Source organism: Falco peregrinus, chromosome 11 (genome assembly GCF_023634155.1).
Source record: "Falco peregrinus isolate bFalPer1 chromosome 11, bFalPer1.pri, whole genome shotgun sequence".
In the NCBI taxonomy this organism is placed as follows: Eukaryota; Metazoa; Chordata; class Aves; order Falconiformes; family Falconidae; genus Falco; species Falco peregrinus.
In genome coordinates, this window is record NC_073731.1 from 29,304,720 (window position 1) to 29,329,701 (window position 24,982).

The following is a 24,982-nucleotide window of genomic DNA, read 5'->3' on the forward strand; positions in this document are numbered from 1 at the left end:
CATTGCTGTTAGCGGTAGCTCTGTGCAACCCCAGTGGCAGCTACGTCAGAAGAGGTGGATGGTTCACTCCAGGCACCGCATACATTATTTTTCCTAGGTATTTCTCTTTCTCCCTTCACAGTCTCTCCTTCCTTTCCTCTTCTTTCCTTGTCTTTCCTGAGCTGTTTGAGTTTACCTGAGACTGACCATAACTACTACTACACAGAGGGGCTGTTCCCAGCACCTTGAAGATCCTCCCCTATTCCTGTGTTTTTAACTTGCTCCCAGGACTGAAGCAGACCTAGGACTGCTGCTGCTGCTGTTTCCTGCTCTGTCCCTGTCACACTTTGGGAAAGCAGATGGCTTCATTGCGGACGGGCAGTTGCAAGCTGGAGCTGATTCAGATAAACAGCTTCCAGCCCCTCTTTAACAGCTGGGTGAATGTGGACAGCCTGACTGTGTGCAGACACAGATCTACACGTTTCTGCTCCACTTCTGACTCCTCCCTTCCCCTTGCCTTGCCCTGCTTCTGCTACTATCCCATGTGGCAGCTACTTTGCAAGAATGACAGGGTAATTCATTGCCTGGCTGCCAGGGCAGCTTATGAGGGGCTAATGGCACCTGTGAGCGCTGAGAAATCAGCCTCTGGTGCAGGTGTTTGAGTGCTGGCTCGGAGACTGATTGATGAGAGACGTGTGCGGGGCGTTGTGCTCTGTGAGGTCTGGGATCCAGCTGTGGAAATGGATTTACCCTCTGTGTACAGTTGAGGTGTGACAAAGTCTCTCAACATAAAGCCCACGGCTCAGCACTGCTGGACGTACCTTTGCACTGCTCTTAATGAACCCTGAGCTGCTTTGTCCCTCCTATTGCCCGTTCGAGGAAGACAGGCAGAAGGAAGGCATAGCGGACTGGACCTCTAGTTTTGCAGGCCCATTAAAGGGAAGGAAAGACAAGGGACAGTGCAGGGAAACAGGCTTTGATGAGCTTTGCTTCCAACAGGAATTAGTAGAACGCACAAGACCTTGCTGACTGACTCAGTAACAGAGGTGCACTGCTTACGGTGCAGTATGCGCAGTATAAATTACTGTTATCATTTCCCCTTGGGTTTTTTCCATTTTTGTATTTTTCAGCTGATTTCCTTACTACCTTGTCTTTCCCACCTACTTCTGCTTTCAACCTGATTGCAAGAGAGAGATTTAAGTGTTCATTCTGTACCTTCTTTCCCCCGTTGCTCTCCCTACTTCCCTGCCAGTAACTTCCAATTCATTTGCCAGTTTCAGTCAAATTTAACAGAGGTGCAAAAGGCATTAACTTGGCGTTAATTCTAAGGCCTCAGGAAAAAGAAAGCACCACGCTAGAGTAACCACCAAGCAAAACAGTTGCCTTGTTTGGCTTGCCACTGTCCAGCAAGAACATGTGTGACTTGGAGCAAGACACACACAGCATGCTGCCACACGCCCAGCCACTGAAAAGCGTGGAAGGGAGCAGCGGGAATGGTGGAGAAGGTGAGGCAAGGGAAGAGGGAACTTAAGACATGGCAAGGGATGTGAAATGGGAAGTTAGAGCTACTGCAGGAGGTATCAGGACATGGGATCCAACTTAATGGGAGATCAAGATGCTGCCAGCCCAGGTTATTGTATGTTACTCACCTGTGTTCTTCATGTAAATAATGAAAGCAATGGTTAGCCAGCATGTAATGATTCTTCTGGACTCTAAGCAAGAATGATCGTATGTGTAAGCCAAATGTTCATCCAGCATCACTGATACAATGCCAATAACTCTTGTGGAATAGTCTCAGTTTATGCCAGCCAGGTCTGCTCCATAAGCTTCAGATTCATACTTCTCCATGGGTCCAGGGTTTACAACCCTGAAGGGTTTCTGTGTTCCAGTTCTAATAAAATTCCACATCTATTACCCCTTCCCCCTCATCTGGAGAGAGGCAGTCTGGTAGATTCAGAGGCGCCTGGAATTGGAGCCTTTGCTCATTACGGGCATTGCAGAGTTGTCCGTTCTGGGAAGTTCCGTGCTGGTCTTTCTCACACATAGCACAGCAATCAAAGAACAGCTCTGGAAGATAAATTGTATGTGGATAAATGATTCCCCTGCTTTGTGCTTTGCAGCCTGTTGCACAGAGCAGTGATTACACTGAACAATACACAGAATTTCATTCACCTTTAGCAAGATTCAGCCTTGTACAGGGAGTTGTGACAGTGGTGCTTCCAGCGTGCCCGCTGCTCTGAGAGGCGGTGCACTGCAGCTGGCATTGTCCATTCATCTGGGCAGCAAAAACCATAAAGTGAATCCTTGGGTGGCTCAAGGCTGCTCCCCTTGCAAAATGAATCCCAAACCTCCATTTCTCAAACAAATTACTTGGCTAAATTGCCCTTGGCTGGGCAGTCACATCTGTTTTAAGACTATGGAAGGTGGAAGGAATTCATCCAAGGAGGGGGTAGGAAGGGAAAAAAGGAAAAAAGAGAAAAAAGCTACAGTGTTCAGGTCAGCTTGTAGCTTCAGCTGACTGCCTTGCAGTACAGCTCAGGTCTGGCATCGATTGCACAGTAAAGAATTGGGCTTTTTACTGGATTTTCACTTCAGGTTTCTGACCTTTGCTCAGAAGAGGAGAAAATGGGTAGACTGAGATATTAATTTCCCTTTGGTTATGCCCTGGAAGGGAGAAAGAAAGCATCTGCATCCTTTCTTACTGTAGCCGTCTTGTGTAGCTGGTGAGTCACTGTAACTCATAGAAGTAAAAAAGATTAGTCCCCTTCCCCACAAAAGGGGCAAGGGTGGAGAGGCTTTACGTTTCCAGGAAATGGTTACTCTACAAAAAGAAAGGCTTAGGGGAAGATGCAGTCCAGTGTTTTAAAGGATCAGTTAAGTATATATATGCAATGCATGATATTGCATAAATAATAAAATACAGGCAGGTGGTACATAGTCACAAACGATTTTGTTTTATGGCACTGCACTGAAAAAAACCCAGGCTTTCTTCACACGGAGATGCAGCATTTTTCAATTATTTCATTAGTCAAATACTGAGGCCAGGTTTTCCCTAATCTCTTCAGAAGACATTAAGACTTTTTAGGTTTTACCAGCCGACGCTCACTGATTAACTACTGGCTGCTACCTGCTGCAGAGCCTGGACTTATTTCCAGTCCCAGGTAGCAGGGGTTTAGGTCAGGTGGCATGGCCAGCACAGCATCGCTTCAGTCCGGAGGTCTGTTCCATCCCAACAGACGGGCTGGCAGAGCCAGCAGTCCCTGTCACTGGAGAGCCTGTGCTGGGTTGTGCACTGCTGGGGAGGCCCACGGGCAGGCGTGCCTTTTGGGCACAGTGGTAGGAGTCATATGAGAGAGCTGGAGGGTGGGATAGGCTTGTTTGGTCCGGTAACTAAGGCTCATAAACACTTTGCTAGCAAATGGCTGCTGTGGAATAAAGCGGTCGCTGCCACCCAGTTGTTCGTCTTCACCCCACGAGCAGCAGCGATTTCCTCCTCCCCCAGGGGACTGGCCGCAGGGCTCACTGATTCACACCTCAGTGCACAAGCTGATGGTTTGGCTTCAGAGGCTGGCAAACACGAGCCAGTGCTAAGCCTGCCCTTTTCACTAAAGCATCTGGCTCCTTCTGGCAAGGGCTGTAGACTTCATCAGAGGGGCAGGAACAAGAAGTTGGCAGCCCGAGTCTTCCATAGCCGTTGGCTACACAAACCTGTGTCAGCGCTCTGAGGGGCAAGATAAAACCTACACAGATGTGGAGGAGGGAAAAAGCAAATGTGACTCATGCCGTTACACAAAATGTCATTCTCATTGTTTAAGGTGACTCTAGAGAGGAGCTAGCAATAATACAGAGAAACGGAGTGAGGACCAGTTCAGGTTACAGATCTCCTTAAAAATCATGCAGAAAATTGAGTATCATCTCCCATGAGAACCGGGGGAAATTCCTACAGGGGCATCCCAATGGAGTTGGAAAGTCAGATCCAGCTGTTCTGATTCTGTCCCTGGGATTTGGGTGACATGGTGCTTGCACGTCCTTTGTATAGTTCATGGATATGAACTCTCTCTTGTGCATTTTTGTAATCCCTTTGTATAATCTGAGCTGTCACTTGTTGGAGAGTTCCCAGTGCTGTATTGGTGATGAATCATGCCATGTCCTTGCTTTTAACCCACTTCTGTCCCTTGTCTTTTGGTAGAATCAGCCCTCCTCCCTTTCCATGCTGGACTTGCTCCACGTGGCTCGTGACATTGCTTGTGGGTGTCAGTACCTGGAGGAGAACCACTTCATTCACAGGTAGGTGACCACGTCTGTGTCAGCACGGGCATGACTTGCATCCAGGCCAACACCAACGCGTAATGCCCTGCTTAGTATGTTTATGTCCTGCTGCACTCTAGTGGCTGGATACCTCTAAACAAGGTAGCTAAAATCCGAATAATAGAAGTAATTAACAGAAAATCTCCTCTATATCAGGTTGCAGAGGTCCATAGCTTTACCAAAGATCCTGAGCTCTGTCTCGGTGCCTGCCGTGTGCAGCCTGTTTGGCTACTCTGCGAACAGAAGCACAGTCTCGTGACAGAAGTCCTCAAAGCTCTCCCCATCACGCATTCTGCTTAGTGCCCTTCTGCTCATTCTGAAACCCTTTCCTTCTCCCTCTCGAAGAGCAGCTGTACAAGTACAGAAGTGCAACACCCCGTCACTGTTGTTACCTGCTCCTGCGGAACGGAGTGTTTGGCAAGTGTCTAAAATTCTGCCCATTGAGCAGAGATGAGGAGAGAGGGACTGTAGTTCACTCTTCTAGAAGAGTTACCCACCGGGTCTGCCGCCGTGGTGGTCAGACCTCAGGGCTCATTTCAGCACAGCAGAGGTGGAGCTGGAGCTTCAGCTGCGTACACAGATTCAGGCCTATACCTTTAGTCTTCCTGACTCTGACCGTACGGCAGCTGTTTGGCAGGATTTGAACAAGCACACTAGGAACAGGTCAGGGGATCATCTCCCACGCAGCTTGATACTGGGACCATCACTGAAATCAGTCCCATCGCGTGCGACTCCTCAGAGACTTAAAAATACCTCCTGGGGTGAAGGGAGGCTCACGGGAGACCCAGCCTTTCAGCTGGCAGATGCGATGTGAAGTTGAAAGAGGAAATGTTAAGGAGCAGAACTGCTCCTGCTCTTGGGGTAGACTGGAATTTGGGACATCACTAGTTATCCATAAACACTGACTTTTCTGGCTGCTGTGGGCTCTCTGCAGCTCAGGAATGTAGATACTATTCTTTGTTTTCTCTTTGGCTTGTGGAATTGTTGAATGATTAAGTGGTTCTTCTCTTTCTGTTGCTTTTCTTCCTATTCCTTGTAGGGATATTGCTGCCAGGAACTGCCTCCTTACCTGTCGAGGGCCTGGGAGAGTGGCTAAAATTGGAGACTTTGGAATGGCCCGGGATATATACAGGTAGCAGAGCTAAGCCCGGGGTCTCCACAGGTGGAAGCTCACTAAAGTAAGCAGTGTTTGTGCAGGAGAGCAGGCTGGCGTGCTGCTTGCCTAACCCTAGCAAGGCGAGTGTGGAGAGATCCCACCCTGATGGATCCCAGCTCGTGCTTTTTTTGGTGTTTGCCATCACCTATAATCAACCGGTGCTCTGGAGACTTTTCCCACTCCTGAGGGCTTTCTTCTGGGTAATGAAGTCTGATGGTCATAGAAGGTGTTTTCCCTCCCTCTTACACTCTGTCCTCAGTTTCTTGTCTTTACTTTCTGCAACTGAATGGCCCTTTTGTTGACGTGCCCTTTTGTTTTGTCGTCCCAAATCATTCTGAGTTTAATCTCTCTTCTTGATACCACCCCTGCCCCTTTGGTTTGGATTCATCGGTAAATCTCCTTGATTTACTGCAGATAAAGGAGGAAGGTGCAGAGGAAGGTCAGGAAAATGTAATCACCAAACTGGAATTCAGCCAGGACGCAGGGTTAACTACTCTGCTCTTGCAAGAAGTGCCAGAAAGTCTTTAATGACCACAAGTAGTCAGGGCTGCAGTTTGATACCTTATATTCCAGATAGCACCTCCAGAAGCGCAGCGCTGTGTCCTGCTGTGCTGAGGAATTGATCTGCCTCTGACTCGAGAAAGGAATGCCTTGTACTCGGTCACCTGCACTGTTTATTCCAGTGCATTGCCTTCTATTTTTCCTGCCTGGAGATTCTCCTGTGCAATTAGTAAGCCAGGCCCGGCTCTGCTTAGCTTGAGATCTTGACAGTTTTGCAGCCTGGGGTGATGCAAGCAGAGTTCTACCTTCAAAAACCCAAGTGTATCATTAGAGCTTCTTCCCCCGCCACCCCCACCCCCCCCCCCCCACCTCCCTTGGCAAAGCGCTCCCACTCTGTCCCGCTGTCAGATGGACTCTGCTGGGACAAAGTAGCATCTGTCACAGTCACACAACGAGCAGAACCAACTGCCAAGATGAATGCTTTGGTGCTAAGTTTTCAAAGGTGCCTTTGAAGTTTGCACATGTTTCTGTGTCCAGGAAAATCCTTTGGATGCTCAGGCTGTGGAGTTACGAACAGTGATACCAGCTTGCGTGAGCAGCCTCCTGCAGCTGCCCGCACAGGATTTGGGGCTTGCGGGTTTGATTTTAAATGACGACACTAAAGACTAATTCCTGTCTCAGGAGCACGGGAGGTGGGTTTTGTACCACTGCCCCAGCTCTAACAGCCAAGCATCCTCTCCACCGAGCTCCTCATTCTTACAGAGGGGTTGGGATTTCACTCTCAGTGCTTTAGACTGGGTACCTGTGGGACAGGCTTTGTTTATTTTTGGTGGGGAAGCTCAAGGTGACCACTTGTGAGGTGAGGTGGAGATCCTGCTGTGGCTGGGAAGAGCAGCAGGACAGCGCTGCCAGAGGCAGTTCACCATGTGAGTAATTCACTAGGGTGTGCACACAGCTAAGGGTGACTTGGGCTCACCAGCTTAGGCCTCAGGTGAGGTGGATCAGGGCAGTCCTTCCACAGCCTGCCCATTTCCACCGGGTTTGGGAGAAGGAACAGGTCTCCAGCATTTTCTCTGCCATGCTGTTTAGCCTAAATTAGTCTCTCCTCTGGGTCATGGTTTTAATATTTGTAATTTTAAAAATCCCCAGTTAATGGCATTTTCTGAATTCTTGGCTGACTTTCTGTTTTGTTTGTTCTTTGCAGAGCCAGTTACTATCGGAAGGGTGGGTGTGCAATGTTGCCTGTCAAATGGATGCCTCCTGAGGCTTTCATGGAAGGGATATTTACATCAAAAACAGACACATGGTGCGCTTCCTTTCCTCCTCTGTCCGGTCTGTCTTGTAACCCCTTTTTAGAGTGTGAATATTTTGTAAGAAATGCGTGTTCTTGTTCATTTCTCCTTTACTAAAAAGACAAGCTGGGTCTTCCAGAGCCAGTGATCTCGGAGGAGATAAGGGAACAGAAAGGTCAGACCTGTGCAAAGGCGGGTGCTGCTGGGGCGGTAAGCAGGCAGGGAAGGGAGGTTGAGGCAGATGCAGGTGCTACTTTGCTGCTACAGGGAGGAAAGTGTTAGTTCCATGCTGAGGAAAGCAGCACGGGAGACTGCAGGCAGGATCCGTCCTGCCAGTGAGGGAGAAGGGTGTCATGTATTGTGGCTGTCACCTTTCTGTTGGCCTGCAGCACCACTGTAAGCTCTGGAGTTGCTGGTGGCTGGAGGGGAAGGGAAATTGGGTGGGCAGGAGGCAAGAGCTGGGGATGTGTGTGGAGGGGACGAGGCTGGTGGTCAGGACGCAGGTCCTGAGCGAGCCGCAGCAGAGGGTCAGAGGTGCACTCCCGTACAGCCGAGCTGTCTCAGCACCAAGCCGAAGCCTTTCGCATTGTTGTTCTTTGCAATTTTCATCGAGACCGTGACTTGCAAGCAGCTGACCAGATTAATGCTTTGGAGGGGGTCCCGTCCCAGCCATGGTCCCCAGGGCTCTGCAGGCCACACCACCCAGCCCCAGGGCTGTGGTGTTAGCTTCAGAACGTCCTTACTGTGCTCTGAGCTACAGGCGGGGGCTATGGGGCTCAGGGCATCCGTGGGGATTCACTGGCATGTTATTTCAGGCAGGGTAGTTTATTCAAGAGAAAAAGTTTGTCATAAGTGATCAGGCCACTGCTCCATCCAGTCCTGCCTCCAGCAGTGGCTGGGGTCTCAGAAAAGCATAACCTGACTTTCACATTTGTTACACCCAGGGGAACAGTGCAAGTACAAGGGCAAAGCAACCATATTTATCTGCCTGTGTTGTAGACTTCACTCACTTAACAGTCAACTACTAGTCATTAAGTGATTCAAAGGCCACCATTACAAGTGTGCAGGTTTTTGATGTCTGAATCCCGCAGCGGTGATTTCCACAAGCTGCCTGAGCACAGGCTGCAAAAAGCAACGGTGACAGTACTGCACCTGAGGGCACTGCCCCTCGGCGATGGTCATTCCCGTCTCCTTCACTTTGTTTTTCTTCACTTCTGTATTCAGGTCCTTTGGCGTATTGCTGTGGGAGATATTCTCGTTGGGATACATGCCCTACCCTAGCAAAAGTAACCAGGAGGTTCTGGAGTTTGTCACCAATGGAGGAAGGATGGATCCACCTAAAAACTGCCCTGGCCCTGTGTATGAGACACTAACTGATATATTCATGCAAATAAGTTTCTGTTTCAAATGCTGTTCTCTACTCAAAGGTTATTGACTTCTAAGATTACTCTTATCATGGCTAGATCGGACTGCCGGTGACTTCTCTGCTCTTTAATTTTTCTGTCTGTTTTGGAGAATAACGTGGGGCCCCTTCGAGAAGTACTGGCCACTGCTTGTTCGGTCAAAGACGCTGCAGTATTTCTGTCTCTTGGGTTAGCTGGGAAACTGCAAGTGCTTAAGACTGTTCACAGGCAGGGAAAACTGGGTTCCATTATCTGTAGTCCTGCCTACCTTTAGTGAACCACCCATGGGATTTTGGGTGGGTGAGTTATTTCTCTGATGTGCTGTGGATTTCACCCCTCTGGTGGCCGTGTTTCGGTGGTTACCAGTACATCAGTTGTCCAGCTCCGGGGAATGCAGAGCACTCTTAAATATTAGAAGTCAGAGCGGTGATGCGCACTCGTGGTTTCTGAGCTGCAGTGACCAGCCGGTATGTACCCACAGGATCTGCCATTTATAAGCATCTCCCATTCTGCTCTTCCAGTTACCGCATTATGACCCAGTGTTGGCAGCACCAGCCTGAAGACCGGCCAAATTTTGCCATAATCCTGGAGAGGATAGAGTACTGCACTCAGGTATCGGTGTGCATGCATCTCAGATGAGATGGGTGGAGAGGGTTCTTCTTGAGGAGTGCTCTAGGGCACGAGATGAGAAGGCAGCACCACATCCCTGCAGTCAGCGGTCCAGGGAGGCTGAGCTCAGCCCGGGCGGGTGGCTGGGATGTTTGCCTCATCAGGTGGCCGATCCTTCCTGTCTTTCACTGCTGAAAGGCACAGGCTCACACGGCTTTACCAACAGCAGATCTGTAGCTCTGCCTGTTTATACAGGCAAGATTCCAACAAGCAAAAGAGCTAAAACAGGTCAGTGCCTGTGTGCGCTTCACACGCTCCATGTCAGCCACGCCATTGCAGCGTTTACCCTTCAGACAGGGTCAGCGCGGCGCAGCAATGCTCCTGGCTCAGAGCACCCTTTGCAGGTGGCTTCTGCAGCTGTCAGCAAGTTTTGGAATCTGGCTGCGCTGGAGAAGGCAGGTGGAGACAGCCATGCTGAAGCAGTGGGCTTCTAAGGCTAGCCGAGGGGGCAAGGATGTGGCTGGCTTTCCAGGCTGAAATCCGATTATTATTTTTTTTACCATGATTTTTAGCTTATGAGGAGTGGCTTGGAAAGCAGTTTGCTGCCTGCATCGGTGCAGGCTTCTTGTGTGGCCTCTCACAGTTACTTGCCTCAGTCAGTTTGCTTTCCCTCGCTGTTTGGGAGGCTCGGTCTGTTTTTCATGTGTGTTTGGATCGTGGGGTTGGGAGGCATTGTTTCCTGCTATCTATAGCTTGCCATGGCATCTAGCAGTACTTAAAGCTTGCCCAGATCACCACATTTTTCTCTCAGTTTAATTTTTGAAACTGCTTAAATAGCTCAGAACTGCAGTCCCTATGGATTCGGGCTTCAAGGGGTCTGCCAGCATTGCCTTCTCTCTGCATTCCCATTCCTCCCTCATTGTATGGAGGCAATACTTCGTGGCTGAAACTTTCTCAGTATTATCTGAGAATGTTATGAACTTTGAGATCATATAGATTTCAAAACAACATTCCCACAGGAGATTTGGCTGGACATAAAAATGTTTTTCATTGGTTTTGTGCCTCTGCTGTTCTGTGGTGAGTTTTAGGGTTGCTTTCTTTTTAGAGTTTTATTTTAAGGGTATCCCATTGCATCTCACAGCTAACTGCATTTTCTCAGCAACCTCTACAGAGGGAATGGGGACTCCAGGTAGTGGGAGCAATGCTCTGTGGCCATGGCATGACAACTGTCAGGTGTGTTGGGCTTTCAAGCAAGCCCAAGTGTGCATGATGGTAGCAGACTTTGAGGAATTCTTGTTGTTCTCTCTGGCAGGATCCAGATGTCATCAACACCGCTTTGCCAGTAGAATATGGCCCGTCAGCTGAGGAGGAGGAGAAGGTAGCAATGCGCCCCAATGACCCCGAAGGAATTCCTCCTCTCTTGGTCTCCACACACCAGGACAGAAAGGATGACAAGCAAACTCTCCCATCTCCACCACCCCTGCCGTCAGCCATCGCTGCTGGAAAAGCTCTAGGGAAAGTGGGAGCCCTGGAACCGCCGGCACTGGGGAAGGTGCAGTCAGCCTCAGCGGGGGGACACATCAACATGGCCTATGCCCAGTCCAATCCCCCTTCTGAGCTGCACAAAAGCCGGGGCTCCAGAAACAAGCCCACCAACCTCTGGAATCCGACCTACGGTTCCTGGTTTGCAGAGAAGCAGGCCAGCAAAAACAGTTCTCTGCTGGAGAAGGAGATGCCCGAGAGGGAGAGTTTGGGACAGGAAGGAAACTGTACTGTGGGGCCCACCATTGTGACTGGCAGGCTGCCCGGCTCCTCCCTGCTATTAGAGCCATCTTCCCTAACAGCAAGTGTCAAAGAAGTGCCTCTCTTTAGGCTCCGCCACTTCCCCTGTGGGAATGTCAACTACGGATACCAACAGCAGGGCTTACCCTTGGAAGCCTCCACACCACCTTGTGCTAGCAGTTACGAGGACCCTGTCCTTAGAAACAAGAGCCACATAACCCAGCAGGGGCCGTGAGGGCCCTCGACCCTCTTGACTTTCCCCCCCGTGGCCCCTGAGCCTTGAAGAGATGTCCTGTTACCCGCCACACCACGAGCAAGGGATCCAACAGCATTACCTTCCGTTTTGTGCCAAACTTGCTCCAAAAGTGCCACCCTCGAAGCTGTCATTTCAACTAACCCGAGAGGCTTCAACTCACCAGAGCCCCAACAGAGTAAAAGAAACGAGCGGGAGGGAGGATACAGGGAACAGATGTGAACTGCAAGGCCCAGCTGCTGTTGCATCAACTCATACGCATGGTTGTTGTCATGCCCTTCCTGTGAGCTTTTCTCAGTTGTGCGTTCTCTGCTTGTGTGTAAAGCCGCAGCTTGCTGCCTCGAGTGTTTCATGTCTGGGGTTTTTCCGTGCCAAACTTGTGGTTGCTGTGGAACACCTGGAGATCTCCTGCAGCTGGCAGAGGCTGTAGTGGGTCTGGGGAGAGCAGCCTCTATCCAAACTGAAGGATAGGACAGCGCCGAATGGTGAGGCGGTGGCACGTTCCCGAGTTGTGTTCCAGCTACAGCCCGGTCTTCGAAAGTCCTTGAATGCACAGCACTTACGGGGGTGTTGGCAGGGCAATGGGAAGCCACGGGTCATACTGAAGGAGAGAGAGGAAGCGTGGAGGGTGGCTGTAGATGCTATGAGGCATTCTGCAGGGGGGGGGGGGGGGGCGTGGTTTGGCTGGGGGTTTTGTTTTCTTTTCCCGACCCCCCCCCCCCCCCCCCCCCCCCCCCCCGTGTTTAAGCACTAAAACTGAGTAAAGCCCTTTAAAATTCCTTCTGTCCTACAAAAGTAGGAATGTCCTTCATCAGGAACTTGTGCATGTCAAGTGGAACCAAGGTGAAGTTTTAAAGGACCGTGGTCGTGAGAGAGACTTCCACCATGCCCTGAAAATGGACAGCCACCTGCATACCTCCGAGGTTTACGATAGCCTTTGACATACCCTGTACAAACAACGTAAAGGCAGAAGACTACGTCGTGCCACAATCCGGATGCCAGATAGATACTCTCTGTATTATTTGAAGGGTGCAGAGCCCTTGTTTCTTTTAACAAAATACGTGTATGATAGTGGTTTAAAGACAAACACTTCATTGACTCATTTTGTACACCTTGTGCATGAAAAATACTCCAGTTAAGTGTGTTGTCAAAACATAGATGTAGGAAATAATTCATGTGTAAAGATGTGCGTTAGTAACTTCAACTTAGGGTTGCAAGGAGCTGTTTTAGTATGAACGCTATCCAGAAAGGGGTGCCTGTTTCCATAGAAACGGGGGTAGTGGAGCATCAGCAAAGGAACGTGAAGGTGTTCTTCAGTCCGAGACTCTTCATTTCAGTGAAGTGACTCTGAATCTGGCCCTGGATCCAAACGTTGAGGTAAGCTTCCTGTATTCATAAGGGAACAAACCAGAATCCGCATAACATACTCCTGACCTTTGAGATGTGCAGATTGCGACTGGAGGGCTTGGTTTGGGCCACTACCCCTGTAGAAAGAACAGGAGGAGGGAGGCGGCGTGCTCTCAGCCTGCCTTTCTGACATCTCTGGTACCCAGGACTAAAACCTGGTTTTAGACAAATGCCAAAATTGCGTGTGGTGCTTGGTTCGAGGGGCTGTGCTCTGCTGTTAGGAACCTGGGTCAGGGGCTGCTCCGAATTTCACGTTCATCTGCGAGGGATGCACCGCAGCGCTGCTGCGTGGGGGTAACGAGGGTTGTGCTTCGGGTGCTGTGCTGCGTCCCATAGGTTTCTTTAGCTTGAATTAAGAGAATATTTGTCATCTCCGAGGTTTTTAGGCTCACAGCTCTTGTCATGAAATAGCCACCAGAGAAGGATTTGGTCTAGCTTAGGACTGCGTTAGTGTCATGCTGGTCCCTCTCGCTGGGTAAACTCAGTGGGGAAGTTTTCTAGAGTCTCAGGAAAGCAGATTCATTCAGGAGGTAAGCACTACAGAATAATTTCTTACGCTAGTATATTACTCACATGTAATAGCAATTTTCATTTAAATATTCTAGGTTTCTCATTTTCAGAAGGGCTGAAGCTCCTCATTGTTTTCTTTAGCTCTTTGCATAGGAGCACGCTGGGTTTTTACTGCCCTGCCTCTTACGTGTTGCTGAGGTCAGGATCTGACCTGTATACTGATGAGTGTTCTCAAAGAATACACATGAACAAAAAGTTGCAAAGTTAATGATCTTTGACTAGCTGAAATTATTAATTCTTGGCTCTGGGGCAGCAGCTCTGATGCTGCACAAATGCAGATAAGCTGCCAGGTTATGATGTTACAGGTAGCATTTCTAAAGAAGCTTTAAAAGCACAAGCAGCAAGAGATGATTATAAGTTTGCGGGGGTGAAGGTGCTAAAGGCAGGCTCTCCCCAGCCACGGTGATAGCGTGATTACTGCTCTGCAGCCTGTGCTCTGCAGTTATTTTATCATAGAATTTCAACTGAAACACTCTTACAGAACGAGTTGTAACAAACGAAGGAGCTAAACACATTACTGCCTTCTTACCTACACAATAGGTGAGGAGATAATTCTGGTCAGGGGAAATGGTGAATTACTACTGAAATTCTCTAGCCTGCTGGGTACGGTGCATTGTGATAAATGCTGTTCAGCTGGTTTCCAATAAGCTTCCTTCCAGTGTCTCCAGTGTAAAATGTTTTGTTGTGGGTTTTTTGGTGTTGGGTTTTGTGTTTTGTGGTTTGGAATTTAACTCTTGGAATTCAGAAATCTAGTTTGGGCTTGTTTTTAATGTAAAAAAATAACATCTCTGAGCTCTTCCATAGCAACCATTTAGTTTGGTACCCCTGTGTGCTGTCCAAGCACAGCACCCCAGTTTGCAAAAATTGTTTTGTAAATACTGATGCTAGTCAAATCTTACCACTCGAAAGAAGGGTTGGAGCGTTTGCCTGTCTCTTAAACCACAAATAATGCCATCAAGGACAAATTATTTCCATGAATTAATGGCCTGGACCAAAGGGTGCTCTGCTACTAGTGTGCAGGCTGCAGTGAAGACAGTTCCCTGGTCATTTCGCCGCTGCGTTAAGTTTTAAGTGTGTGTCCTGTTGCCACAGCTTTGCCAGGATTTCTGTGCCAATGCGAGATTTGATTTGTATCACTGGGATGGTATGAAAAAAGCTTTCTGTAATGATACCAGTTGCCTCTGTCATCAAATTAACGATTCACACTTCAGCACTATCAGTGACTGTGCCATCTCCAGGGAGCTGAAGGGCTGACAGAAACGATGCAGCGTTTAACTGTGTGAGCGCTGCAGCTGCCCTGCAGGTTAGCCCTGGGCGGAAGCATTACTAGCAGCAGTTTGGTGAGGTAGGAAAGAAGCTTCTGAAAGGCTTTGCCAGGGATGCTCCAAGGAGAGCAGGGGGAAACAAGAAAAAGGTTGGGTGCTGGGGTAAAGCTAACAGCGTGTTCAGTTACAGCCTCTGTGTGAGTGTGTAAGAAGCAGAGTAATTCATGCAACATAGTTGTAAGGAAACCGTGGCTTAAATTCTGTACAAGGTTCTTCATAGAATTTGTTTTAGCATTTCTCTTACAACATCTGGAAGTGTTCAGAGTTCACATTTCTTCTGTTCCAGTTTCTAGCAGTTTCATTCTAGCACAGCTCCTATAGCTGTACGTCATTGGCAAGAGTATTTTGTCTAGTCGTGAACTAGGAATTTTTAATTTCTCTGTCTGGAAAGAGTCAACTGTTCAGTTCTCAGAACTGCAGGGAACAGGAGGGGCACAAGTCACCATGACCTCATCAGACAAAAGCACCCCAGCATGTGTAAATCCCAAATTCCCTTATTAAAACTTCTGCACGCTAGGCTTACAGTGGTGTAGGAGAAAAAAAGCTATTTTAACCCTCTTACCCATTTTTGTCTATGACTTATATATTGTCTCAGCAAACTGTATTTAAAAAAAGTATTTTTTTAAGGAATTTGTTTTTAAGACAGTTAGTCTTTTTCATTGGCAATATTTACATTCTGGTCTTACGTGTCTTCCTCACTCTACAGTGGAAAAGTGGGAAGCAGTATGATCTACAGGATGTAAAGCACGACTGGGAAAATCCTGTGCTACCACACTCATAATGTGAAAGTGGCTTATTTCCACGTGGATGCTACCTGTTTCTATAGATGTTAGGTAGGTTTCTGCACCTGAAGGTAAATTAGGTTGGGATGCCTGTTTATCTACCTTTCCTGTTGTCCCTTCATCTTCCTTTTCGCTACTGAACCTTGTTTCTCCATCGCATGCCTGGAAATGAAGCGAAGCAAGAAGTTTGGGTGGTCCCTGCTTCCTCCAGGAGCAGTGGGAGGAGGGGCAGCAGGAGAGGGGCTTTGCTGTAGCGAGGGGCAGTACGGGTGCCACAGGCTGCACACACGAGGGCTGCGTGAAGGTGCTGAGTCAGCCTTTCACAGTGGTGCTGTAGGCTCAGCGTGAGAGCAGCTGCAGCACCGCTGGGCGCAGCCGTTTATACGCCGTGTGATGCCGGAGGTCTGAAACCGGCTCCGCAGGATTGAACGTTGCCAGTCTGCTCCCGTTACTGAGCCTGCCTGCTGGGTGACAAGACCTGTGATGTAGGAATAGCATAAAACAGCCTTCCACAGCAGCAAAGGCATCCCGGTTTGTCTGTCCCAAAGCTAAACCCATCGCAGGAAAATGTCTGAATTGTCTGCATCTGGCTTCTTTTAGTAACAAGCTTCATTAGAGGAGTGTCTGTCTCATGTACAGCAGTTTATGCAACATTGTTTGTAAAGGAAGGGCCTGTGCACTTCAGGGATACAATGAAGAAAAATACTAATATATGGTCATTGAGTATTTTGTATTGAATAGTGTATTTGTATTGTAAACAAGTGTAGTGAACCACAAGGCATGAAGACAAATAAAGTGACTGTAGCCGGCTTCCTGTGTTGGGCTGTCTAATCACCGGATCGGCATCACAGTCGGGCTCTGGCCATCCATTTTTACGTGGTAACATTACAGAAGTATCGAGATACACCGACCCCCAAAGGCGCTGCTAACCGCAGCCAGCCCCCCTTCTGGCTCGCAGCAGCGGGGTAAAGGCTCGTTTGCATTGCAGATGTCACACCTCCACTTTCTTACAGAGAAAGGTGCCGTTCCGGCTACTACACACCAGCAAAGTTGGGGTTTTCCAGGAAACAGGCTAGTATAAAAGAGAACAGAGCAGAGAGCTGAGAAGAGCATTTCACTGTTTTCATTCCTAAATGTTTCTATCCTAATGACTCTGGGTGTGGGCTTTGAGTAGCTCTAATTATAAGCTGCGTTTCAATACAGTGGAGCGCCAGCACCAAGTCCTGCGACCGACGCAGGAAGAGGTGGGTCCTGCCCCAAAATGCTCACTTTCTGCCCCTCCCCGTACCACTCCTGTGCCGTAGGTAGCTGCTTTCTCAAGAAACTGTCGTTGAAATTAGAACTGACTTACCTATAAACGTTATTCTCCTTCACTTGCTTATCCACATTCCCCGCAGGATAGTGCTGTGGTTCAGTTAACAAGACTTTTTTTCCCCTGAGCAGGCAGCTGGCAGGCACCTCTCCACTTCCCCCACACTTTGGTTCTTTCCTGTCTTAACTGACCAGTGAGCTCCCCTGTGCTCTTCTAGGAGTGGAGCTAGTTCCCCCACCAGACAGCCGCCACGCACTGGTTTTGATCTGGCACGGGCTGGCCGCCTTTGCTGCAATTTCCATTTGTTCCAGAGTTGTCTGTCTGCAGCGAGGCAGGAAAGAGGATGCAGGTGGGATGCAGGTGGGTACGCTGCGTGGCTTCATGGACACTGTTTCAGGTTCCACCTGGTGTTTGACGAGGCTTCTGCAAAATCTGAACTCTGTAAATGCCGGACTTGCCACCTCTGTAACACTCTCACGGGTAACAGAGCTACCTCGCCAGAGAAACTAGGTTATGCTTTGCAAATGTGCAGTGCTGGTTTTGGATCCTTATGCCTCAGATCCTGCTGGATAGCAACACTTTTTAAAAGCACAGGCTCCCTGCCCAGAAAACCATTACTGTCAACATCTGCAAAACAGTCACTGAATCCCGCTGGGACACATCAAGAAAATCTTCCCCTTCCTGTCACACCTATGACCTCTCCTTTCCAGCCAGTGTCCAACAAAGCTCAAAGGATCTCATGGCTGAGAGCACTGAAGAACAACATTTCCTAAAACTGGACCCCAGAGACATGTTGTGGAACGAGGACAAGCCTCCAAGTCTGCACAGGCTGCACAGAATTGCTGGGGACCACCTGTGTATTTATAAAACAGGTAATATTTTATTTATATGGTTTATAGGGACTCTGAGGCTCATTTGCCTTTTTTTCTAACCAGTTGGGGCTGCGATCATACAGACCTCAGCACAGCGCTTAATTTCAAACTTCACTGCCAGTTCTTTTCAGAATTACTTTTATGACAGAGTGTTCTCCAGCAAGAGGTGAAGAAAAGGATTACAGCAACTTACCTTGGATTTAGGGAAGCACAAATCCCTTCACATCACCAACATGAAGACGGCTATCAGTAATCCTTTCTGGAATGGAGGGACTGATTTATTTCTGGTTCAAGCCACATAAATTTACAGCGCTTCTTGCTTCCTCGCAGAAGAGTCTCAGTGCTACCAGAGGAGCTCCACCGCGCTAGCAGTCCTGATCTGCTCCTCTAACCTGCACTGCTCTAGCTGCTTACGGCCAGAGCTTTCAGGAGAAACGTGCCGCTAGCTGACGCTGACACTGAAGGGGAAGCAGACTACACGGATGCTCAGACAGTACCTATGCCCTCTGCTCTACGCATCAGACAGACGCCGGTGAAGTCCTGCAGTCTTCGCTAGCCCAGAGTGGGCTGCAGTGGGTGTAGCTACAGACCTGTGGAAGGTACAGCCTGACCCCTTGGAGAAAAAAAAGTTACCAGTGAATCAGAAAACTTTTGGGAAGAGGTTATTGCTCTGTATTCCTTCATCTGTGCAAGACAGGCCACACAGAAATGGTGTGACTATAACAAACTGCCTGACCCACACACTTACTCCCCTGCGCATCTCCGGAAGAACTCCAGCTACCCGTCAGATAAAGCCCTTATCTCCATTCCATCTTGTCAGGCAGGAGAAACAGCGTTTCCCATAATGAGTGTTTCCTCACAGAAACTGAACTGCCCACCCAGGAGCACAAAGCTGGGACAAACTGGCAAAACCTGCTGTGCCGTACAAACGCTCTGTTTGACAGCTGACAGTACGGTACCACGTAGCTAGAAGATGTAAAAACTTCTGGGTTCTATTGTGCAGTTGCTGGGGCCCGTTTGCCTAATTTGTACACAAGAACAGAAGCAAGCAGACTGTGACAACCTCATGAAAAGTCTTTTCCCCATACCATTCACCAGCGTTTCATTTTACTAACACCAGCGAGAAACAGATACTGGACAAAGTAAAGTTCAGTACATCACTGAATATCTGCATCTTCAAATATAAAGCATTAATTTCTTTACATTCAAAATTTACAGCTTTTATATTCAATTAAAAATTCCTGCAAGTTAGATTACAATATGCATTATTTTAAATACAGCTCAAGAAAAACAGCTACGGCAATATTTAGAAGAAGTCAGCAGCAGAATTCTGTCTAAAAATAGGATATTATGATGTTATTTAAAGTGTCACTTCTTCAAGTAGGTCAAAGCAAGCAGATCATTTAAGAATAAAATGACTCTCCTGGCACACAAAACCATCCTGATAAAGTAACATTTACATACACTGAGCAATTAAAATAAATACACGTTTAACACACAGACAAAATATTAGCTGTGTCAAAAGGCTGATAGGCAAATAATGTCACATCAAGGTGTGTTACAAAGCTGTACCTAAAACGAGCCTTAATTTATCATAAGGCTCTTAGGAGAAATTTACACTTGAAACTGTTCTGAAGGAAACAGAAAGAAACGTGTATCCACAAACAAATCAAATAATGTTAACAGCTTGCTTGAAAACCCTGCATATAATCCATACCACTGGCAGGAATTACCGTGCTCTATTTATACAGACTTAATATTTATGATGAGGCTATTATGTATAGTTCCAATCTGGGTTTATTTGCATTTAAAAACTGATACTCGTAGCCTGTAGCACACCAAACAAAAAAAGGCTTTAAAAATGAGGGAAAGCTCTCCAGGAGAGTGCAAAGTGCATTATTTTAAAGAGTGCTTCTGACACATAACTCCTACAAACGCATACAACAAAAAGTGCTTTTTACTATAGACTGACATGCAGCGTATTTGTGCTTTTTAAAGGCTTTTTATTTAATTGCTGCTGTTCACTAGGGTAACTGCAAATCCTTGTGTTTGTCAGCCCTTTTGCGTTCTGGAGGGGAGAGGAGGAGGGGGAAAAGAAGAGGAGGGATCTGAATGATAAAATATAAAAATACTTCCACCAGTGCTTGAAAAAGGGATCTTTTTATTTTTTTTTTTTTTGCTTGCTTATTGCTAGCAGCTGGTATTGGAATTGATAAAGTGCCTGGTAACTAGACTAATGTCACTCATTAACCACCTCCTCTGTCAAAAGCAGCAGTGCGCAAAGCATTATCAGTTTGTTACTACATGGAGTAAAATCGTTTAAATACTGCATGAATCACAAAGCAACTTTAGAGAACATTGGAAAATATACTCGCATTCTCGAACTGGGACATTATTCAAATAATACAGCAGCCCAAACCCAAGATGTTTTTGCAATAACCTTCCCAGACGAGGGCTGTTTCAGTAACAGAAACATAATAGTGGCTTACTTCTTAATGTGACTGAACTTGTATCATATCTATTTTTTTTAATATATATATTAAAATATATATTATCTATAAACATACATATATATATATACTTATATATATCTCTCTCTCTACGTAAAATGCAAACGCAGGTTTAATAATTAAAAAATAAGTTTGCCTTCCAGCTGGGGTGCTTGTGTGCTTTACAATACTTACTTCCTATTGTATGAGCACATTTTGGCTCAGCAAATATCATCTACAAGTTTTGCCCCATTAATCCCACGGTAGGTTACCCTGCTAGGTCGAACTAAGACCCCGTGGTTCAGCTTACAGGTGAAATAGCGCCTTTCCCCCACGGAGCCGTCATTCTTTCCCTTGGCACTTCTGAGCTCAAGTCCGAGCCATATCCCCGGTGCAAAGTCTGTAGGACCAATGTACCTGATTGTCCCCATTTCATTGGAGCTGGTCAGCAGAACCTGAGAGCCTTCATGCAGCTTCACCGGTCCCTCGGTGCTAGCTGCACTGGTGCTACTCCAGCTGCGCCGTAACACAGAGCTCTTAGATCTAGTTAGAACAAACAAACAAAAAATAAAAATGAAAAAGGTGATTTTTTCTATAAACCATCCAGGGCAAATCTGTAGTTCAGTGAAATGCATGGGGAAAAAACCTCAAATTCCTTTTTTAAAAAAGTGTGTTTGATCACATGTCACTAGCAAAACATGTAATAACATTAGCAGGCTAGTACACATGGCAAGTCTGAAATACTTGGAAAATCAGTGTCCTTTCACCTGATGCTAGGATCCACAATATTTACCGTAGGTGAGGGTACTGGTAAATCAAGCAGTACCAGACATTCTACTTGGGGCTTGAAAGAGTTTTGCCAAAACAATTTTTAACATGCACGTGTCAGCCAGGATCACCAGGACAAAGTGAAGTCCTTTACCCAGCTGTGTGAAAATACAAGAATTTGGAGAACATGCAGTGATGAACGATTGGAAAACAATTTTAAGGCCAACCTGCATTCAAGGACTGTACTCCTGGATGCTCACGCAAAAAGAGTCTACTACTGGTCCATTTTGGAAGGGAAAAAAATGAGCACGTAAAGGTCTAGATATCGTACATGCATGAAGATTTTCTTTTGCACAAGAAACAGTAATGCTAACAGCCAGCTCACCTGAACATTTCAAACGCAAACCACTCACCTAACAAAGGAGTTTCTTCTGTTTATCTCCTTTTGTGAAGATGCAGAAGTGGTGCTTAGACTGCGTCTAAAACCTAAGTGGAAAGGTTAATAAGCTGTGTAGGACTTCTTAAACACCCTTTACGAACTCATATGCTTTTGTGTTTGCTTTCATACTGCTTCCACTACATTTGCTACAGTCTCCCCTCCAATTTGGAAATTAAGCAATGAAACGTCTCATGAAAGCATCCATAAGACGTTCAGATTTTCAGAGAGGACAGAAATTAAAGTAGACAAACTGAACAAGGGTAATTTGAAGCAGCCTTCTCACAAAAAGCTTAGGGAAGGAAAAAGAAAAATAACCACTTCAAGTATCTCACAAAAGCTTTAGTAATTTAGTCATTCCCTACACTGATCCCCGCATCAATCTCTTTTAGATCGAGGAGCAGGTTCAATTTATGGTTAACTCTGATTAGAATGCAATACAGTGATAAGGGGAGAGTGTCAACAATCTTAACTCTGACATAATTATTTCTGCTAGTCCAGCGTTCATGACCACACAGTACTCCACATCCCTTCTGCAGGCTCTGTGTTAGGAAGGGACCACCAGACTGCTGGCTGGCATTTGGGTACCTCGAGAATCTACTGTGCTTTTGGAGAAGCTGGCTTTGTGCAGGAGGTTCTGCTTGCAGAACAGCTGCCTAAGCCAAATGACAGTGTCTTACACTCCTACCTGGAAAAGCGTGACTTATTCTACCCGACGAAGTCTCTGTGAGAGAATCCAGAGAACCCGTTAATCTGAAAAGCAGTAACACAACAAAGTCATTTCAACTCAACTCTGAACAAACCTGCTGCTGGAGGCCTTCTTGCCACATGTTGTTGAAGTTCCGATTCTTTCTTTCCTCCACCCACCCCCAAGGGACACCAACATTCCAGCTGTAATCAGGCTGGTACGTAAGAGGTGCCCAGGGCAACCCAGTTTATTCGAGTTAGCTGCCTTTTACTCAGCAAGAGAGCACGTATGATTTTGAGGCAAGCTCTTTAACAGCTTGCCTGAGCTAGACGATTCAGGGAAAGAAAAGCAAGAACATGTATTTGCACCTAGTTACTCTGCCAGACAGGAGGCAAGAGCACAGTACTCCTCGGATGTTCCTCCTGAGACCTGGCAAAGAGACTACAAAGTGGTGGACGTTTTGGGCCCCCGTGCAGTTAGCTGGAATGGGAACAGTATTTCCAGTCATGTCCAAAGGCAACTCCCTTTTATAACCAAACGCAGCTCAGCGCATCAGGATTGGGTCGTGAGAGTCAGGTTTAATGAACACAGACTGCACCAGAAATGGGAGGCCCCGGAATGAACATACCTGAAGCGGCTACAAGAGAAACAGGGGGAGCTGCATTCCCAATTTATACTCTACTTTCAAAAGCTGATCTAAAACCCACCAGGTATTTAATGTAGGGTATAACATTCCGTTAGCAGAAGAAAACATTTATTATTTCTTCCCTATCTGCTGTGAAACTTTGTTTCCCACTGGAAAACGTATTAAGAAAGTGTTCAGCAACACACACGTTAAAACAGCTTCAGCGCTTACCTCTGTACACGAGATGGTGGTGCAAATATACCGTATCTGGGAAGACAGCTGAAGTACTGAACGCCTCCCACAGAACCATCATTCTTCCCGTGAGGCTTGTCCAATTCAATTCCACACCAGAATCCTACATTTCAAAACAATAAAATCACGGTATTTTGAACAGAACACCACAGGCTTTTCTCCATCTAGACAGTTGGTGCAGCTGGCATTCACCCACATCAAGGAAAACAGTTGCTAGTTAGAAACCGTCTAGATAATAATAGTAAATATATATATATATAACAAAATAACTCTCTATGTAACTATGCAAAAATTGGTATCAGAATAAATCTAAAGATAATTATCTCAGCCTTTTTATATGCTTTCAAGGAAATAATTGACATTTGAATTGATACAGAAAACATAAAACCTTTGATCTATACACTGAAGCCAAACAGAACGTTACTGAATCAAACAGTGGCTATTGGGAAAAAAAAGGAGACAGGGAAGAGCAGCAGTGGTGGTTCAAGTTTCCCTCTTTAGTCCTCTGACCACACGGGTTATGCCTCATCTGAGATCATCAACAGTAGAATTAAAAGTTTTGATATTAATTCATTCCTTCTCTCCATCTAGCAAGTTACAATTAATACAAATTGCAAGGCTGCCTGTATGATAGTGAGAGAGGGGTGTAAGAATCAGAAGTGGCCAGCAAGTCATCTCGTACAGAACACTGAATAGGCACCAAGATGTTAATAAGCTTGATCATTCATAACCCGTGATAAATGGGAGCTAATTATGTAAAGGTGCTAAATTTCATCCTCCATTAGTAGTCCTTATGCTATCCATCCCCAAAAGATTCAAAATTTAATTCAAGTCACTTGGTACTAAGGCACTGGATAAAATGGTAATTCTAATTATCAGCTCAAGAAACTCAGGAATGACAGCTCATGAATTAGAAGGGCTCGGTACACAGCAAGTTCTCCCCTTCCTGTATTTAGAATTAAATAAAGATCTACACTGCAGCAAAAGAAATAAAGTCTGGGTAACTTCCAGAGCTTTGATACATATTAAAGTTGAAATACTTAAAACTGCATCTGTCACATTTTCTATAAATTACTGGTTTTGCAAATGGTGAAGATTTGCATTGAGATTCTGTCCTCACTTCTTACAATGCAACGTTCTTCTCCAAAAAATTCTGTGCCCTGATTTGGAGCAGGAAGGAAGGCAGGGAGCCTTACGCTGTTGAACAGCTTTCTGGTTTTACACTTGTTACAGTGTGTTTGGAAAACCAGTCTTTTTCTCAACGTTTACTCTGTAAGCAACAACATGAAGGTACGAGCGATCACACTGAAGTGCAGAATCAGTTCATCACAGCATCTCAAGCAAGGACTGCCCACAATAGAACTGGGGAAAGGACTACAAATGGAAAAAGCCTGTACCACAGTCTCACAGTCTGCCATTCTAACATTTTCGGTTTAGTTTTGATGCCACCAAGTGTCAAGACAAGAGCATTGCCGCTTACGTGTCAACCAGATGGACCTCATTTAAACTAGGTACTTACACCAACACTTAACAGCTGGTTTTGCATTACTCTTGCAATCAGAAGATTATAGACAGGTAAGAACATAAAGAACATACTACTTGGTTGCAAAAACAGTAGTATTCAGAATGTAGTTTCCCGAATTTAAAACAACTCACTTCCATTTGAGAACACCTGGCTTCACTGCAATCTGTTTTTTAGCAAGGGGAAGGCAGGGAGGAGCTGAAAGGGAGAAGGATGAGAAAACGGTGGTAGCGTTTGGGGCTTTTTGAGACACTTGCAACCTTTCATCTGCACTGTGACCTAGGTTTTTTTTAAAGGTTTGTTAGTTAAGATTTAAATGTTCACCGTTACCCTCTTAAAGATGCCAAGAAGATAAGAATGAGACAGCTATATGGCATGATAACAGTCCCAGTATTGCAACAGACGAGCTGTGTCAAAAAGGCTTACTACAAAAGAGTAGGGAGTAAAGGCGTGTGATCTCAATAAACTATATACTAATTCAGAGACCAAACTGAAGGTTTTCAGAAAGCTTTGTAACACCACCTACAATTTCAACATCAAAATATTTCTCCTAATGAAGCCGTGTTAGTGGACAAGTAAAAGTCACGTTTTAAACCCTTGTTTCTTCCCAGCAGTTGCATTAGAGTAAAAACCAGCCAGTGAAACACAGGA

General features: G+C 46.5%; 2 protein-coding genes across 12 annotated transcripts in view; one reads left to right on the forward strand and one right to left on the reverse strand.

Annotated features, from left to right (window-relative positions):
- ALK (ALK receptor tyrosine kinase) overlaps positions 1-11,939 on the forward strand; it is a 281,164-nt gene extending 269,225 nt beyond the window's left edge. For both annotated transcript variants that reach the window (XM_055816565.1, XM_027793913.2), the window contains 6 exons: positions 4,169-4,266; positions 5,327-5,419; positions 7,149-7,250; positions 8,461-8,595; positions 9,161-9,251; positions 10,561-11,939. In XM_055816565.1, the coding sequence (XP_055672540.1) occupies positions 4,169-4,266; positions 5,327-5,419; positions 7,149-7,250; positions 8,461-8,595; positions 9,161-9,251; positions 10,561-11,265 (1,224 nt within the window). In that variant the 3' untranslated portion in view covers positions 11,266-11,939. The remainder of the gene's footprint in view (positions 1-4,168; positions 4,267-5,326; positions 5,420-7,148; positions 7,251-8,460; positions 8,596-9,160; positions 9,252-10,560) is intronic.
- A 73-nt stretch (positions 11,940-12,012) lies between these two features.
- Positions 12,013-24,982, reverse strand: part of CLIP4 (CAP-Gly domain containing linker protein family member 4) — a 39,292-nt gene continuing 26,322 nt past the window's right edge. For all 10 annotated transcript variants that reach the window (XM_027793903.2, XM_027793905.2, XM_027793909.2 and 7 more), the window contains 4 exons: positions 22,789-22,912; positions 21,933-21,997; positions 21,222-21,294; positions 12,013-20,583 (listed from right to left, as the gene is read on the reverse strand). In XM_027793903.2, the coding sequence (XP_027649704.1) occupies positions 20,262-20,583; positions 21,222-21,294; positions 21,933-21,997; positions 22,789-22,912 (584 nt within the window). In that variant the 3' untranslated portion in view covers positions 12,013-20,261. The remainder of the gene's footprint in view (positions 20,584-21,221; positions 21,295-21,932; positions 21,998-22,788; positions 22,913-24,982) is intronic.